This window comes from Schistocerca piceifrons, chromosome 2, assembly GCF_021461385.2.
Source record: "Schistocerca piceifrons isolate TAMUIC-IGC-003096 chromosome 2, iqSchPice1.1, whole genome shotgun sequence".
NCBI classification, from domain to species: Eukaryota; Metazoa; Arthropoda; class Insecta; order Orthoptera; family Acrididae; genus Schistocerca; species Schistocerca piceifrons.
In genome coordinates, this window is record NC_060139.1 from 1,105,623,820 (window position 1) to 1,105,643,706 (window position 19,887).

General features: G+C 40.4%; 1 protein-coding gene across 1 annotated transcript in view; it reads right to left on the reverse strand.

Moving 5' to 3' along the window:
• Nucleotides 1–19,887, reverse strand: part of LOC124776430 (zinc finger protein 879-like) — a 375,801-nt gene that overhangs the window by 263,963 nt on the left and 91,951 nt on the right. The window contains exon 3 of the mRNA XM_047251425.1: nt 18,052–18,142. Within this exon, the coding sequence (XP_047107381.1) occupies nt 18,052–18,142 (91 nt within the window). The remainder of the gene's footprint in view (nt 1–18,051; nt 18,143–19,887) is intronic.

Here is a 19,887-nt window from a genome sequence, read left to right on the forward strand (position 1 = left end):
AAAGAAGTCTCCTGCAATCTCTTTTAAACCATATTCAAATGTAATTTCTCCCCTTTTCGGAATTACGTCCCTGGACTGTATTGCCTGAATTACTAAGCACAACTTTCTGCATTCTTTTGGTTAGATATGACATTATCCATTGGTTGGCTAATTCCATAAAATGTCAATTTATCTAGAGGATTACTGTGATTCACACAGTCAAATGCCTAAGAGAGATCGCAGAAAATCCCAACTGGTGCTATTATATTAGTTAACGCTTGTAAAATCTAACGAGTGAATGTGTAAATGTTCTCAGTAGAGCAACCCTTCTGAAACACAAACTGTGATTTCTAAGGACACTATTGTGCTAATGTGAGATACTGTTCTAGAATACATCACCATCTCAAAAATTTTGGAGAATGATGTCAGCAATGATACAGGTCAGTAGTTACTGACATCTCTCATATCACCTTTCTTAAAGAGGCGTTTAACAATGGCATATTTCAGTCTCTTTGGAAAAATGCTGTGGGTTAGTAAGGCATTACATATTTTAGATAAGACTGGGCTTATTACATGGGAACATCTTTTTATTTCTCTATTAGAAACACCATCAAAACCAGACAAACTTTTATTTTCTTAATTTCAGGTGGAGAAGTTGGTGATACATCCATGTGACTGAATTTTATGAAAGTTACATTTTCAACATACTGCTGCGATTTTTCTCCTGAACTGTTCATCCTTCAGCTTCCTACTATATTTAAGAAATGATTATTAAATGCATTTGATAGCTGTGACTCATCATTTATAGCCCTTCCATTCAGTTCAGTACTGATGTTGTCTTGTTCTGTGGGAGGTTGTCCCTAATACATTCCATACAGCCTTAACTTTGTTGACGGAAGTACTGATTTCTGACATTATGTACATGTTCTATGCTTTTTAATAACTTTTCTTAGTAATTTTAGTACTTTTTGTAGTGTGCAGTCCTGCATATTCCCTATTTGTTCCTGCCAAACGATACAATACTCTGACTGATTTCTACTGAGGAATACCCATTCTGCATGGTGCTATGTTATTTATGCTCACTAACAATGCATTATGATCAGACAGGCCATTTGTTACTGGGTAAACAGTTATTTTCTTACACTGAAATTCATCAAAGGTATCACAAGCACACACTTCTATGTGCTGATCACTATAAAATCTACTTGACTCAATATTTTAGAATTTGTGTTCTGTCTTAATGTATGTAACAACTCGTCCTTTTTATGTAATTTCTGAATGAGTAAGCTGAAATAGTGTAATCTTTTATATGTAGCTTATCTAACCCTGTGGTTATGTGGTGCTCAGACAGCCACAGGATGTCTGTCTTTTCAGAGCTTTCTAAATTTTCCAAACAGACAAGATCTTCTACTTTACAACTCAATCCCCCAATATATTGATGAAATAAGCTACTCTTACTTTTCTGTGCATAATTAAGCATTCTGTGGGGCTCTTCTGTTATTTTCACTTTTTTCAAAACAGGGTGCCTGAATCCTGATTCTAACCTAAAAAATGAGCCCGTCTGGCACCAGTAACCACAAGGATGTTGCTATATGTGATGGTGGCTCCCCATACATTATCTGCAAGAAGCTCAGCAAACCCATCTTTCCCTCTTCTCTTCAGGTGCGCGCCATGTCTAGCATACCCCATCTCCCAATTGTAACAACTGGCACTGCACTCATACAAGATTTTGTTTCAGTCAACAGCAGCCTACTCAACTCAGTGTTCATACAGCTCACAGCAGTGTTTACCCAGGGGCTAGCCAAGGCACTGGGGGACCTCCACAAAACTCACATTTGTGTATGTAATTACTGGTCCTATTTCAACGAGGTCATCCTCAATGCTGTAATTTCTATTCCTAGCCAAGCTGTTCCCTGCTCCACCAACTATAAGGGACGTTCAAAAAGAAATGAGCTGGAGGCATAATTACAGAGACCAGTACCTGTATGCTAAAAGTATTGACCCTGGTTGTTGAGACACTTGTCCCACTGTGACACAAGGTGGTGCATGGCTGCCTCATAAAATTCCCGGGGCTGCGATGTTAACCAGTTCCGTACGTACAGCTGGACGGGACAAACAATTCACCTCGGACAATGACGTCTAGCTGCACGTGCAGAACTGGTTAACATCACAGCCCCGGGAATTTTATGAGACAGCCATTCACCGCATTGTAGCACAGTGGGACAAGTGTCTCAAAGCCAGAGTCAATACTTCTAATACACAGGTACTGGTTTCCGTACTTATGCCTCTGGCTCATTTCTTTTTGACCACCCCTTATATAATAACTGATCCTCTTTGCCAAAACCTTCGCACAAATTGCCAAAGTCCTCTGTCACCTAGCTAAGGCTAGCTCTTGGCTTCACAAAACTTGGGAGCTGATACCCTGTCCCTAATTTGTCCTGTACCATCTGGTCTACACCCCTCCCATGACTATTACCTATCCTCTTTTGATACTAATCTACACTCTATTTCTTTGCTAAAAGTCTGCTACACCCTACTGTGACCTACAGCTGGCTGAGGCTCTTCTTCTCCTACTTCAAGCAACAAGACAAATTTATTCAATACTGTTAGCTCAAATGTAGATGAAGTTGAAGAGCTGTTCCCCTTTCGACCATTGCTTGTTACCTTTACCCTGTTCCCAAGATCTTTTCCCCCCTTTAACCTATCTAGTTCCAATTTTTGTGTGACCTAATTCAGCCTGAAGGGCACAAATATTTGCCTCCTGCTTAGTGATTCTTGTCATTTGTGCAAAGCCTACAGTTCTATAGGACAGCCCCTTTCAGTTTCCCACTATATTCACAGTCTACCCGTACCACCACTCCTTTGATTATCCTACAGCAACATCCACACTTATCATGCATTGCAACACAGATTACATGCTTGAAAATGGAATTTAATCACTTAACACACTTTACACTTCACGAATTAATGTTACTCATAAGCAGCAAAAATTATCCCTACTGGTGAATGATATAATGTAAAAAGTTATTTATTTCCATTTACAACAAGAACTTAGCACTTACTCAGCTGCAGTATCCATGAAATTTTCTTAATGACAACAGAATGTAACTTTATTGTATGCAAACAACAAGTAAACAACTGACTAGTGTGAAAGATTCTAAATCAAATAAGTTAAGATTTAAATAGAAAATCCAGGATGGAATGTAACAATATTATGAAAAGCATAGTTGCTACTCAGCGTATAGCAGACATGCTGAGTTGCAGAAAGGCACAACAAAAAGACTTTCAGAAAGTGAGCCTTCAGCCAACAAGGCCTTTGTCGAAAATAAACACACACACACACACACACACACACACACACACACAACACACACACACAGTCTATGGCCTCAGCAACCAGAGGCTGTGATCACATGTGAGTGACGTGCATTTCTACATCTACATCTACATACATACTCCGCAATCCATCATACGGTGCGTGGCGGAGGGTACCTCATGCCACAACTAGCATCTTCTCTCCGTGTTCCACTCCCAAACAGAACGAGGGAAAAATGACTATCTATACGCCTCTGTACTAGCCCTAATCTCTCTTATCTTATCTTTGTGGTCTTTCTGCGAAATATAAGTTGGCAGCAGTAAAATTGTACTGCAGTCAGCCTCAAATGCTGGTTCTCTAAATTTCTTCAGTAACGTTTCACGAAAAGAACACCTCCTTTCCTCCAGAGACTCCCACCCGAGTTCCTGAAGCATTTCTGTAACACTTGCGTGATGATCAAACCTACCAGTAACAAATCTAGCAGCCCGCCTCTGAATTACTTCTATGTCCTCCCTCAATCTGACCTGACAGGGATCCCAAACACTTGAGCAGTACTCAAGAATAGGTCATATTAGTGTTTTATAAGCGGTCTCCTTTACAGATGAACCACACCTTCCCAAAATTCTACCGATGAACTGAAGCCAACTATCCGCCTTCCCCACAACTGCCATTACATGCTTGTCCCACTTCATATCGCTCTGCAATGTTACGCCTAAATGTTTAATCGACGTGACTGTGTCAAGCGCTACACTACTAATGGAGTATTCAAACATTACGGGATTCTTTTTCCTATTCATCTGCATTAATTTACATATATCTATATTTAGAATTAGCTGCCATTCTTTACACCAATCACAAATCCTGTCCAAGTCATTTTGTATCCTCCTACAGTCAATGACGACACCTTCCCGCACACCACAGCATCATCAGCAAACAGCCGCACATTGCTATCCACCCTATCCACCTATGTAGATAGAAAACAACAGCAGACCTACCACACTTCCCTGGGGCACTCCAGATTATACCCTCACCTCCGATGAACACTCACCATCGAGGACAATGTACTGGGTTCTATTATTTAAGAAGTCTTTGAGCCACTCACATATTTGGGAACCAATCCCATATGCTCGTATCTTAGTTAGGAGTCTGCAGTGGGGCACCGAGTCAAACGCTTTCCAGATGTCAAGGAATATGGCATCCGTCTGATATCCTTAATCCATGGTTCGCAAGATATCATGTGAAAAAATGGCGAGTTGCGTTTCGCAGGAGCGATGCTTTATGAAGCCGTGCTGATGCATGGACAGCAACTTCTCTATCTCAAGGAAATTCATTATATTCGAACTGAGAATAAGTTCGAGAATCCTGCAACAAACCGCCGTTAAGGATACTGATCTGTAATTTTGAGGATCTGTCCTTCTACCCTTCTTATATACAGGTGTCACCTGCGCCTTTTTCCAGTCGCTCAGGACTTTACATGGGGCAAGAGATTTGCGATAAATGCAAGCTAAGTAAGGAGCCAATGCAGTAGAGTACTCTCTGTAAAACCGAATTGGAATCCCATCAGGACCCGGTGATTTATTTATTTTCAACCCATTCAGCTGCTTCACAACCCCAGGGATGTCAATCACTATGTCCTCCATACGGGAATCTGTACGAGACGCAAACGGCGGTATGTTTGCACGATCCTCCTGCGTGAAAGATTCCTCAAATGCTAAATTTAAAATTTCAGCTTTCGTTTAGCTGTCTTCCGTTGCCAGGCCAGACTGATCAGTGAGTGACTGGATGGAAGCCTTCGACCCGCTTACTGATTTTACGTAAGACCAGAATTTCCTTGGGTTTTCAGCAAGATCTTTTGCTAAGGTATGACGGTGGTAGTGGTTGTATGCTTCGCGCATCGCTCTTTTTACAGCAGCGCGAATCTCTACTAACTTTTGCCTGTCCTCATTCTCCCGATCTTTCTTGTACTGTGAGTGCAACTGTCTTTGCTACCTGAGCATTCTCCGAATCGCGCTGTTAAACCACGGTGGGTCTTTTCCGTCTGTAACCCACTTCTTCAGTGCATACTTGTCCAATGTGTGATTTACAATGTGTTTAAAATTTGCCCATAATTCTTCCACGTCCATCGTACCGGAAGTAAATGAAGTCGATTCATTTACTAAGTGGAATGCTATCAACTGCTTATCTGCTCTTTCTAGTAAGAATACTCTCCTAGCCTTCTTGACCGACTTTTTAACTTTCGTAACCATAGTCGTAACGACAACATCATGATCACTAATCCCTGTCTCAACACTGACACCGTCGATGAGGTCTGATCTGTTCGTGGCTACCAGATCTAAAATATTTCCAGTATGCGTTGGCTGTCGATTTAGCTGCTCAAGACAGTTTTCGGATAATGTGTTCAAAAGTAATTCACACGACGGCTTGTCTGTACCACCTGTAATGAATCCATAGACATCCCAGTCTATACTAGGTAGGTTGAAGTCGCCTCCGACTAATATAGCACGATCCGGATACTTCTGCTATACAGAATGTAGACTCCCTTTGAATGATTCTAGAAGTGTCACGGTGGAACCTGGTGGCCAGTAATAACTCCCAACAATTAACTTTATTTCCCCTAGCCCTGTTAAACGTGTCCAGATAACTTCACAATCACACTCTACTTCGACCTCAGTAGACACAATATTTCTGTCAACTGCAATGAAGACACCACCTCGTACGGTGTCTAATCTGTCTTTCCGATAAACATTCCAACCCTCACTAAATATTTCAGAACTTCCTACCTCAGGGTTCAGCCAGGTCTCAGTCCCAAGAATAATTTGCGCGCCACACGCTTGCATGAGTGTGTGTGCGTGTATGTTATCTATTTTCCACAAAGATCTTATGGGCCGAAACCTCACTTTCTGACAGTCGTTCTGTTGTGCCTATGTGCCACTCAAATTAAGATTTAAGCTACTTTCTGGAAATATGAACTTTAAAAAACAGTGATTGGACACACTCAAATTAAATTGCTGGAAAGAAAAACAGAACAACTGAGGGGGATTCCGTAAGTTAATTGTGCCAAAACTTAAACAAATATGTTATTGCAACCCAATTTCAAGATCTTTACATATTTTCTGGAATAATAAATAAAGGAAAGTGATATCTTTAACAGTACGTTTAAAAAACACACTGATATACATATTTAATTATTTGTACTAAACTAACTGTTATTACAATCTAAATAACATATCTTTGCAAGAGCGCAAAAGTTCGGAAATCTCGCCTGGTGCAGGGCTACCTATAGCTTGTAGAACAGTTCATAATGGGAGGGACCCTCCATGGTATAAGGTACTGTAAAGAGACTTAAAAAAACAGTAACTGTTGCATAATTGGTGTAAAACAAATATAAGGCTATATTCAAACAATGGAAAATCCAAGATGAAATGTAACAATATTATGAAAAGGAAAGTTGTTACTCACCATATAACAGAGATGCTGAGTCGCAGATAGGCACAACAAAAAGACTTTAACAATGGCAGTGCGGTTTCAGATGCCTGAGACTGCAGTCGTGTGTGCGAGGTGTGCGAGGTATGTGTGTGTGTGTGTGTGTGTGTGTGTGTGTGTGTGTGTGTGTAATCCAGTGTTGACGAAGGCCTTAATGGCCGAAAGCTTTAATTGTGAGAGTATTTTTGTTGTGCCTATCTGCGACTCAGCACCTCTGCTATACGGTGAGTAGCAACTTCGCTTTTCAAAATATAAGGCTATAGATGACGAAAGAGTGTATGAAACATGTTTGGCTGACAAGAGCAATGCATGAAGCCTTCAGTGCCTACCACAGCAGAATCTTAAAATGCCTCACCAAAACCCAAAGGAATTCTAGTAACATGTAAAGGCCATCACTAACATCAAAGTTAGTGCACAGAGACTCATGGAAGACAGAGAACTGGAATTAAGGGTAGCGAAGCAGAAGCAGATATGCTGAATTACATTTTCAAATGTTCCTTTACTAAGGAAGATGCAAAAGTACTCTCACAGTTTATTTCTTTCACCACTGAAAAGATGTAGACATTAATGTCAACCGCATTGAGAAACAGCTAAAATCACTAAAATTGACAAGGTTCCAGAATCCAATCGAATTCCTGTCACATTCTACAACGAATTTACATGTAAGTTAGATTTCAATTTAAAAAATGACACCAATTTTTTAAAAAATGACACCATAGGTACCTCAAACAAAAAACTGCTCTGAATGATTGGAAGAAACCACAAATCTCCGAGTAGGAAAGCAGAAGTGATCCGCAAAGCTATCCTCCTATCTCATCAATACCTATCTGTTGTAGAATCCTAGAACATATCCTTAGCTCATACATAATGAGGCATCTCTAACAGCAAGACCTCCTGTATGCTAATAAAAACAGATTCTGGAAACACTGATCACGTGAGATGCAACTCTCACTTTTCCAGCGTGACATCCAAGATCCAATCGGCTGGATGCAAAATTTCTTAGCTTCCAAAAAGTAATTGATTTGGTACCATACCAACAGTTAACGAAACTACGATTATATGGGTTATCAAACAAAACTTGTTACTGCACTGAGGATTTCTCGGTAGGGAGGACACGGCACGTTACCTCAGACGGAGAGATGGCAGTAGATGTAACTTCCAATGTGCCCCAGTGAACTGTGTCGGGATCCCTGCTTTTTGTGTTGTATATTAATGAGCTGGCAGACTATATTAACAGCAATCTCAGAGTTTTTGCAGGTGATGCAGTTATCAATAATGATGTACTTTGCAGAAAATGCTATGAAAAAAAAAAAAAAAAAAAATTTAAAAAAAAAATTAATCAGTCAGATTTGGATAATATTTCAAAGTGGTGCAAACACAGGCAACTTGATTTAAATGTACAGAAATGAACAATTATGCACTTTACTAAACAATAAAAGTAGTATCCTACGACTATAATATCTCTCTCCGACACAGTCCGAACAGGCCTCGGAAGGTTCGACAGTATGGACTGACCACCGTTTCAGCGTCAGCCAGTAGGCATCACTGGATGTGGACACAGACGGTCATGTGATCAGCACACAAGTCTCCCAGCCGTAGTCAGCTTCAATGACTGGACGCACTACTTCTCACACGAGTGGCTCCTCAGCTGGCCTCACAAGTGTCGAGTGCACCCACTTGCAGACAGCGTTCGGCAGACCCAACAACACTTAACTTCAGTGATCTGACGAGAACCGGTATTGCCACCGTGGCGAGGCCATTGGCACGACTACGTTATCGAGTGATCCGAAATTATAATTTGTTAGCTGATCCAAATATCTGGGTGTAATAAGATGTAGAGATATGAAATGGAACAATCACATGGGCTCAGTCATGATAAGGTGGGTGGCAGACCTAGGTCCCTGCCATAATACTGGGAAAATGCAGTCAGTTTACAAAGGAGACTGCTTGTACGGACCCATACCAAACTGAACTAACAGGGGTTCACGAACGTATACGAAGAACTGTGACACACCCTGTCACGAGATTGTACAATTCGCCCGAGAATCTTTTTGCTTTGGCAGGCTTTTGAATATTGACACAAATTATCACACAAAAGCCTACTAACAAAATATCAGGAATCAGTAATAGGTGAAGAATCTAGAGACATTCTTCAGCCCCAACTTGTCACTCCCATAAGGAATATTATGACACGATTAGACTACTTACTGCACACAGAGAGGCACCTACGCACTCATTCCTTCCACATTCTGTATACACCCGAACGCAAACCGTAATGTGTAGTACTTTGCCGAGTTCCCTCTGCCATCTACTTCAAAGTGGTTTGTAGTGTATGTGTGTAAATGTATATGTAAAACTTGTTGGTTCTTTGAAGCAGACTTCAAATTCCATACAATCATTGTGTGTGTTTTGTTTGGATTTGCACACAATGGCAGTGAAACATAGTTTGATGGTTATGGAGTGTAGAAACACTTTGCCAATAAGTTTTCTTTTTGGGGATATTGGCGATAGCATATTTTGGGTTACATCAATTTATTTCTCTTTGGCTGTCAAGAAGTTCGTTAATCTAGATGACTTTTAAGTCTCTGCACATGGCTCTGTCAGATTTAGAGTGTGTTGTGAGTCCGGTGGAGAACACACTTATACAGCTCAATTTACAAGTGCAGATTTTTGAGCCATTGTCACTGTCATGATTTGTGTCCCAGCACCTGTTTACAGAGTAGACTTCAAGATACGTGTTGTTAAAGGCTTTACAACAGCCTGAAGCTCACCTTTATTTCTCAAGTACCTCAACAAACGAAACACTCTCACATCCACAGAAATAATTGCTATCCTCCACGTAAAAACCAATTATGACCCAATAATCTCACCTTTGGCAAACACTCCTCCACTATCGTTAAGCATTAAGCACTGCAGGGATTGCCTGGCTGAGAGGTTCTGCCAGCAGTTATACTTGCCCACCAATGGGCACTGCAACAGTGACCTCATTCCAGAAATCCAGCAGCATCTCAAGTCCCTATATTCATCCCATACCCTCATTTCTGAGACTGTCTCCCTCATAAGTCCCTTACTCCCTACACTCTCAACCTTCAACATGCTTCCTAAAATATGTAAGTTGACCACCCACAATGCCCCATTGTAAGTGGATACTGCAGGCCCCCCTTCTCCCAGAGAGAATCTCTGCCCTTGTGGACCGACATCTTCAGCCTATTGCTCATAACCCAAACTTCTATGTAAAAAGACATCAAGCATTTTCCATACTGAATGACTACAGTTCATGTCTTTTTACCTCCCGACACTGTGCTCATCACTGTCAATGCCATCTCCCTCTACACAAACATCCCCAATGTTTCGTGGCCTTGTTGCCACTGAACACTATGCCCGACTGACTCCAAACATACGACCTCCTTCCTGTTCACCACGATCAACTAAACTGACCCAAAATTACTTTTCCTTTGAAGCGATCAGCAACCGACAAATGTGTGGCACAGCCAAGGGCAACCTACTTGTCGACTATCTATAGGAATGCTTTTTCTTCTTCCAGAATCCCAGACCCTTCACCTGCTTGAGATTCAATTATGACATCTCTATGATCTGGAGTAAGGGTAAGGACATCCTGCACATATTCCTCCAGAACCTCAATACCTTCTCCTCCATTCACTTCACATGATGCTTCTCTATCCAACAAGCCACTTTGTCTGTCCTCACTCCAAATCGCTTGCCATCGGTTTGTATCCCTGTAAAAGACCTCAGATGCAGACCAGCCCCACAGATCCCCCCACTGCCGCCTGCTCCTCCCTGTCACAGGGTTTCCTACCCCACCAAAGACAGGGCTACTAATGAAAGCAGCTATGTGGTCCACCAGCAGACACAATGATTTTGCACGATTCTATGTGAGCACGACCACAGACAACCTGTCTGTCTGTACCGATGGCCACTTCCGAGCTGTGGCCAAAAGATATCTGGAATACCCAACAGCAAAATATCGCATGTAACACGAGCTATGTTTACATGCAACAAATGTTCCAAAAGATGAAAACTGGATTTCAGGATACCATTTTTCTCTGTCGTGTTTACATGTTAAGGCCTGAAGCAAACTTGCTAGCCCAGTTCAATTTGGTGTTTGGAAAACTGCTGAACCAGCTTCTGATTTAGTCAACACAATCTTTATTTCTCTTCAAAGGAGTAGTAATTGTAGGTGACCCCATTCTAGAAATCCTGCAAGATCTCCAGTCTCTCGTCAAATCCTCAGGCCCATCCCAGAACCTCTCCCAGGAGTGTCTCTCTCTCTCTCTCTCTCTCTCTCTCTCTCTCTCTCTCTCTCTCTCTCTCTCTCTCTCTCTGTCTGTCTCTCCTTGCCACTACCACTCCCTGCACTCCTACCTTCTACATGCTTCCTGAAATCCATAAACCAAACCACCCAGGCTGGCCCAATGTGGCCAGTTGCTGAGCCCTAAGTGAGAAAATCTCTGCTCTCATAGACCAGTGCCTTCAGCCTAATATCTGCAACCGACCCTCCTATATAAAAGATACCAACCATTTTCTCCACTGACTCTCCACAGTCCCTGTTCCTTTACCATATGGTGCCCTGCTCATCAGTATGATGCCACCTACATTTACACTAACGTTCCTAAAGACTGCTATTGAACACTACCTTTCCCAATGCTCGACAGATTCCAAACCTACAACTCATTCGTAATCACCGTGACCAACTATATCCTCACCCACAATTACTTCTTCTTTGAAGACATTACCTACAAACAAGCCGGGGGTACAGCTAATGGCACTCACATGGCACCATCCTATGCCAACCTACTCACGGGCCATCTATAGAGGAATTCTTCCTAAACACCCAGAATTGCAAACCCCTCACCTGGTACAGATTCACTGATGGCATATCCAGGATCTGGATTGAGGGTGAGGACACCCTATACACATTCCTCCATAATCTCAACACCTCCCCTATTTGCTTCACCTGGTCCTAGACAACCCAACAAACCATCGTCCTAGGTGTTGACCTCCACCTCAAAGATGGCTACATCAGTACCTCGGCCCATGTCAAACATACCGACCACAACCAATACCTCCACTTCAACAACTGCCATCCATTCCAGACCAAGTGGTCCCTTCCATACTATCTACTCACCTGTGGCCATCACATCTGTAGTGATGAGCTGTCACTCTTCAAATACACTGAGGATCTCACTGAGGCCTTCAAAGACTGTAATTACCCTCCCAACCTTGTACAAAAACAGATCTCCTGTAACTTATCTCTCGAGTCACCTACCACCTCCCAAAGTCCCACCATCTGGCCACAGAGGAGCATTTCCTTGTGACTCAGTACCCCCCATGGCTGGAGCAACTGAATCACATTCTCCGCTAGGGTTTTCTCGCTGTGCCGTAAAATGAGGATTGTACTACCCACTATCCTTCCCACTCCTCCCAAAGTCGTATTCTGCTGCTCAAAGTCGTATTCTGCTGCCCACTGAATCTACACGATATCCCCATACAACTCTTGCTCCCAACCCCTTGCCTCATGGCTCATTTCCCTGTAATAGACATAGATGCAAGACCCATAAATATTCCCACCACCACCTACTCCCACCTGGTCACAAGCATCACCTGTGCCACCAAAGGCATAGCTACCTGTGAAACTAGTCATGTGATCTAGAAGCTAAGCTGCAACCACAGTGTTGCATTCTACTAGAGCACGACAAATAATAAAATGTCATCCACAAGAATGGCCACCGACAAACTGTAGACAAGAAACAGCTGGACCACCTCATTGCTGAGCACACCGCCCAACACAACATTCTTCATTTCAGTGACCACTTCATAGCCTGTGCCATCTGGATCCTTCCCACCAACACCAGCTTTACTGAAATGCACAGGTGGAAACTCTCCCTGCAATATATCCTACGTTCCTGTAAACTTCCTGGCCTCAACCTTTGTTAAGTCTTTGTCCTTACCCTCTAGCCTCTTTGCTGTTCCCATTCCAGCACTACACAGTCCTCTGTCCCACCAATGCATCCAAAGTCTTTTTACCTATCTCTCTTTCTGCTAACACCCCCCCCCCCCCTCCCATCCTCTGTTTAATCTCCAGAGTGCACCTAGCTGCCCTACCCTCTCTTCATCTTATTCCTGTATGTTCCCACAAGCAGCACTTCACCGTACCCCACCCCTACCCTGCTATCCTTCCCCCTCCAAGTTCCAGCCATTTGTTGTGCCTATCTGCGACTCAGCATCTCACCTATTCTTATCATAATATTGTTACATTCCATCCTGGATTTTCCATTGTTGAATTTTTTTGGATATGTAACATGTATCCAGTTGAAACTTCCTGTTCAACTTGCATGTGTTCATCCACTAAGTAATAACATTTTAGTGTCAGTGCCTCATGCAGCTTCCATTTAAGTGGACATTCATCTGCATTAACTTGTTCCCTTGTAATTTATAATAAATTTTCAGTCCGGCATACTGAAGACACTATGCATACAGCTTAGGAATGGCAGAGTGGATGACTTTATGATTTACAGTATATATATTTCAAATCATTTTTTTCTGTATTTTTAGTGTCCATACAATGTTTGTAGAGTTAAAAAAAAAAGAGGTCATACCTAATAATGGATTCAATGTAGCTTCTATATGCTATTTTCTGTGTGTTGATGTCGGTTGTAGTTGATAATATTTGCACTGCAACTGCAAAACCACTGACTTTGTTTGCTAGGTACTCAATAAGTAGACTCAACCATTTAGCTGAAACCAAGTTTCTAAGGTAATGAGGGTACTGATCAAAGATTTTGGAAATTTTTTTTTTCCAAATCCTGATTTTCAACTAACACAGAAGTATTATCTGCAAACAGAACTAACAAGAAGCTGATATTTTGTGGTAAGTCATTAACACAGAAGATAAACAGGTTTGGGCCTAGTGTGGAGCCTTGTGGAACACCTTGAGATTCTTTTTTCCAGTCAGAATAATAATTTGCCCCATTTAAAGAAATGATAATTCTTTGCTTTCTGTTTGATAAGTATGATTTAAGCTATTTTAGGGCACTCCCCCTAATGCCATACTTTCCGAGTTTGGAAATAAGCAATGCACATAGTTAAGACTACACAACAAGATTGTAATCTCAGCAGCTCAGACAGCTCATTGCAAAGTTATTGCTGGAAGCAGATGTTTATATGGTCAGTGTGTAAAGTTGTTGTGAACTTGAGTTTTGCCAGTTGCGCAATACCTTGAAATATGTGAACTGAATTTTTTGGTTAATAAGTCAGTACATTTCTTCTCTTTCAAAAACATTTTCAATAATCTGAAACAAATTTTCTTTTTGGAAATGAAACTTTATCATTTCTTTGTCCCTAATGCAAAACTTTTTCAGTGTTTCTATGAAAACATATGAAGTCTGTTGAGGTAATTTAAACGGAAGGATGATGAACAATGAGTGACGAGAGAGTTTTGGAAAAGAAGGTGTTTGTTTTTTTAGTATAACCATTTTGGACCTACTGAAATAAAACTTACATTGTGATGACATTAATATTCTCAGCAGTTATTTAGTGGAGAGGTGTTATTAACTGTTCATTCCTACCAGTCTGATTCAAAAGACAACAGCTAGATGTTCACGCTTGTTTAATGTTTAAGAATTAGAATTAAGAATCAATACATGAAACATAAAGTTCACTCACTTTGGAAAGTGTTACATGTGCCTGTTATAACTAATTGTATACATTCAGTGCCAGAACATGTGAAATAAGCAAAACAGTGGTTTACCATTATGTTAATAATTTCATGCAAAATAATTATAACATCAATATGCATTTAGGAACCCTTGGGTTGTGTCACACCTGGTCAGGATTGATCTAACAATAAGTGATTATTATTGTGTAGGAAACTTGATACTAACTATCATTCTTTTATCTTTGCGGACATATGGGCATTGTGCATAAGTGCATTACTAGTTGCCACAAGTGGAAGAAGTGCTTTATTATGCTCCACATTTTATGTTGTTTTTGTGAGATATACTTACGCTTTAGTGTTCATCTCTGGCATGTTAATGCAGCTGTCATAAAATCAGCTATAAGCAACATCTCTGCAAATCAGATATTTATTTAGTTATATTTATATGTATGAGCTGAGTTTCAACACTTGCTTCATGTCTGAGTAAAATCGTTTGTGTCACATATTTTTGCTTTAAATGCCTAGACCTAAAAACATCGAGTACAATTTAAACACGCTTTTTATACTGACCCCCATCAAAACTTGTGCTCGACTTGTGATATATTGTGTATTTTCGTATGTAAGTGGACAGAAACAAATTTTGTGGTACAGGAGCAGTTCAAATCCACATTTGTACTTTATACAATTTTAGCAGTAGTCTCCTCATTTACAAATCATTCACACTGAATTTCAGTGTACCTCTAGGCGAACTATCAATTATTTTTGAGAATTTTTGGAAGGAAAGATTGTTTTGCATAACACATTCTGTAGTAATCGACATTTATGATTGACAGTTACTGTAGCACATATTATGACTAACATGATGGGATATATTTAGTAGTCTCTTTCATCTGGGATGTATATTGTCTTCATTTATTGCACATTAATTATATTTTCAAGCTTTTTCATTGTCGTAACCTCAAAAAACTCAAGAAATTTGTGATTTCTGTCCCAGTATTACAATCGAAGTGATGAACTGCTGAAGCATTCACAACAAAATTCCACGGTTTGAAGAGCTCTAAAAAAGCAGTGGAGCTTGCATAATACTAGTGTACAGCAGGATAGGTTGGTTGCAAATGGTGTTAGTATATTTGTTGCCATTGACAAGAAACTCAAATCCACTGAGAGAAACACCGAAGCTGCATGTCAGATCTTTAGGGCGGGCCTCAGTAATCGAAAGTCAGGATAAACTTATAACTGGATCCTTCTATTGACCACCAGACTTACCTTTCAATGTAACTGAAAACTTTAAGCAACCTAAGTTCTGGTCATATGTAAAGGGTGTTAGTGATATCAAAATTAGTGTCCAGACAATCATGGACATAACAAGAACTGAAACAGCGGGTAGCAAAGCAAAAGCAGAACTGCTTAACTCTGTAAATATTCCCTTACAAAGGAAAATCCAATAGTAACACCCAATTAAATTTTCGCATCACTGCAAAGATGAATGAGGTAAGTAGCATCAGTGATGATGATGATGATGATAAAATAACTGAAATCACTAAAACAGCACATAGGTCCAGAGCTTGATGAAATACCTGTCAGATTTGATATCAAATTTGTAACAGAGTTAGCTCCGTTCATAGTCTCCCATAAATTCTTCTAACAAAAAACCATTTCCAGTAGTTTGAAGAAAGCAAGGATTACATCCCTCTACATCAAGGGTAGCAGCACTTGACATCCACTTATTCTAGAATCTTAGAACAGCACATACTCCAAAAACATCGATCACGTGACACGCAGCGCAAACTTCTTTCACACGAAAAGTCTGAAATTCATGACTGGACTGAGGATTTTTTGATAGAGAGGACACAGCACATTATCTTGAAAGGAGACTCATCAACAGATGTAGAAGTAACTTCAAGTGTGCCCCAGTGAAGTGTGTTGGGAAACTTGATATTCACATTCTATACTGATGACCTTGCAGATAATATCAACAGTAACAGAACAGACAACGCAGGTATCTACAATGAAGTACTGTCTGAAAATGGCTTCACCAATATTTAGTAAGATTCTAAAGTGGTTCAAATACTGGAGACTTGCTTTAACAATTCAGAAAATTAAAATCGTGCACTTCACAAAATGAGAAAATTCAGTATCCTATGACTACAGTATCAAGGAGTCACGGTTGGAATCGGCCAACTTGTACAGATACCTGGGTGTAATAATCTGTAGGGGTATGAAAAGAAACTATGCCATAGGTTCAATCTATATGTCCATAAATACTGTTCAAGCCACTTTACGGTGCATGGCAGAGAGTACCTTGTAACACTCATAATCACTTTGTATCCTTTCCTGTCCCACTCACAAACAGAGTGAGAGAAAGTTGACTGACTATATGCTACCGTATGAGTCCTAATTTCTCTTGTCTTATCTATGTGGTCCTTACACGGGCAGCAGTAGAATAGTTCTGCAGTTAGCTTCAAATGACAGTCCTAAATTTTCTCAATAGTATTCCTTGAAAATAATGTCACCTTCCCTTCAGGGATTCTCATTTGTCCCCCCAAAGCATTTCTGTAGCACTTGTCTGTCAACCAAACCCACTGATATCAAATCATGCAGCCTGCGTCTAAATTGCTCTGATGTCTTTCTTTAATCCGACTCGATGGGGATCCCAAGCACTTGAGCAGCACCCAAGAATGTTCTATACACACTTTCCTTCACAGATGAACCACAATTTCCAAAAATTCTACCAATGAACTGAAGTACACCATTCATCTTCCCTACTACCATCCTTACAAACTTGTTCCATTTCATATCAATTTGCATTTAATTGATGTGACTGTGTCAAGCAGCACATTAATATTGCTATATTCAAACATTATGGTACTATTTTTGCTACTCATCTGCATTAACATACAATTTTGTCCATTTAGAGCTCCCATACCAACAAAAAATTTTTGTCTAAGTCTTCTTGTATCCTATTACAATCACTCGATGAATATACCTCCCCATACACCACAGCGTCATCAGCAAACAGCCGCAGATTGCTGCTCACTCTGTCCGTCAGATCATTTATGTATAGAGAGAATAACAGCAGCCCTCTCAAGCTTCCCAGCGGCACGCCTAACGATACTCTTGTATCTGATGAACACTCGTCGCCAAGGACAATGTACTTAGTCCAATTACTTAAGAACTCTTTGACCCACTTCCATATCTGTGGACCTATTCTGTGTGCTCATACCTTTTTTAACAGTTTTCAGTGGGGCATTGTGTTAAATGTAGGTAAAGTACGTGACAGACTGACAATATACTAGGAAACTGTCATCAGTTCACAAAGGAGATATCTTACAAAATACTTATGCAACTGATTTACACAAAAAGCCTGCAGCAATAAATTACCACATAATCATTTGCACAGAAAACATTCAAAATATTTATTCTTAATAGTGATAGTGAAATGACATTTGGTAGAATGCAGATATTGTTAATTTTTCATGTTTTTGACAGAATCATTAACATCCATACCACCATCCTCCAATTCTTTATTCCTTTCAGTGTGTTAAATAGCATTTTTATAAGAAACAGGAAAATTATGCAGCAACTTTTAAATACTCACTTTGTTCATTGTGTGTGTTGATGTCTCTGTCAGAGAGAACACACTCTACAAATTCAGGAGGCTCTGCGTTGGTCTCAGTGGGAGAATCATACTGAAACACACATCATCATTAGTGGATTATTTCACAATTATTAATAAAACACTTTTATAATTACAAATAAGTATGTAATCAAATAATGGAAAATCCAGGCTGTAATGTAACAATATTATGAAAAGGAAAGTTGTACACACCACATTGTGGAGATGCTGACTTGCAGATAGGCACAACAAAAAGACTGCCACAAATTAAGCTTTCACAGCCAGTAAGACCTTCGCCACAAATAGACACCACACACACACACACACACACACACACACACTCCAAAACTGCAGTCTCAGGCACCTGAAAACATACTGCCAGTGTGGTTTCAGTTGCCCAAGACTGCAGTTGTGTGTGTGAGTTGCGGTTGTGTGTGTGAGTTATGTTTGCATAAGTGTGTGTGTGTGTGTGTGTGTGTGTGTGTGTCGTCTATTTTTGGCGAAGGTCTTACTGGCTGAAAGCTTCATTTGTGGCAGTCTTTTTGTTGTGCCTATCAGCAAGTCAGCATCTCTATTTTTGACAAAGGCCTTACTAGCCATTTGTTGTGCCTAATAAATATGTAAAACTTCCTCAGTTACAAGTTGGATCAAGCTAATAAGACTTTTTTTATGTTAGTGTGAATACAAAAACTGAGTACATCGAAGAATATTCACTGTGTTAGAAACAACCTTCTGGTGTATTGTTGTTGTTGTTGTGGTCTTCAGTCCTGCGACTGGTTTGATGCAGCTCTCCATGCTAATCTATCCTGTGCAAGCTTCATCTCCCAGTACCTACTGCAGCCCACATCCCTCTGAATCTGCTTAGTGTATTCATCTCTTGGTCTCCCTCTTTGATTTTTACCCTCCACGCTGCCCTCCAATACTAAATTCATGATCCCTCGATGTCTCAGAACATGTCCTACCAACCGATCCCTTCTTCTAGTCAAGTTGTGCCACAAGCTCCTCTTCTCCCCAATTCTATTCAATACCTCCTCATTAGTTATGCCTTCTACCCATCTAATCTTCAACATTCTTCCGCAGCACCACACATTTTGAAAGCTTCTATTCTCTTCTTGTCTAAACTATTTATCGTCCATGTTTCACTTCCATACATGGCTACACTCCATACAAATACTTTCCGAAACGACTTACTTCCTGACACTGAAATCTATACTCGATGTTAACAAATTTTTCTTCTTCGAAAACGCTTTCCTTGCCATTGCCAGTCTACATTTTATATCCTCTCTGCTTCAACCATCATCAGTTATTTTGCTCCCCAAATAGCAAAACTCCTTTACTACTTTAAGTGTCTCATTTCCTGATCTAATTCCCTCACCATTACCTGACTTAATTCGACTACATTCCATTATCCTCGTTTTGCTTTTGTTGATGTTCATCTTATATCCTCCTTTCAAGACACTGTCCATTCTGTTCAACTGCTCTTCCAAGTCCTTTGCTGTCTCTGACAGAATTACAATGTCATCGGCGAACCTCAAAGTATTTATTTCTTCTCCATGGATTTTAATACCTACTCCAAACTTTTCTTTTGTTTCCCTTTACTGCTTGTTCAATATACTGATTGAATAACATCGGGGATAGGCTACAACCCTGTCTCACTCCCTTCCCAACCACTGCTTCCCATTCATGCCCCTCGACTCTTATAACTGTTGGTTTATAACTTTCAGTAATTCTTTCTTCCCTATGCCTTGTAGAACAATGTCCTTTGTTTTTCTCTCAGTCCAACAAGTTGTTGTATTTCTCCAGTCTTGCAGCTTTGAG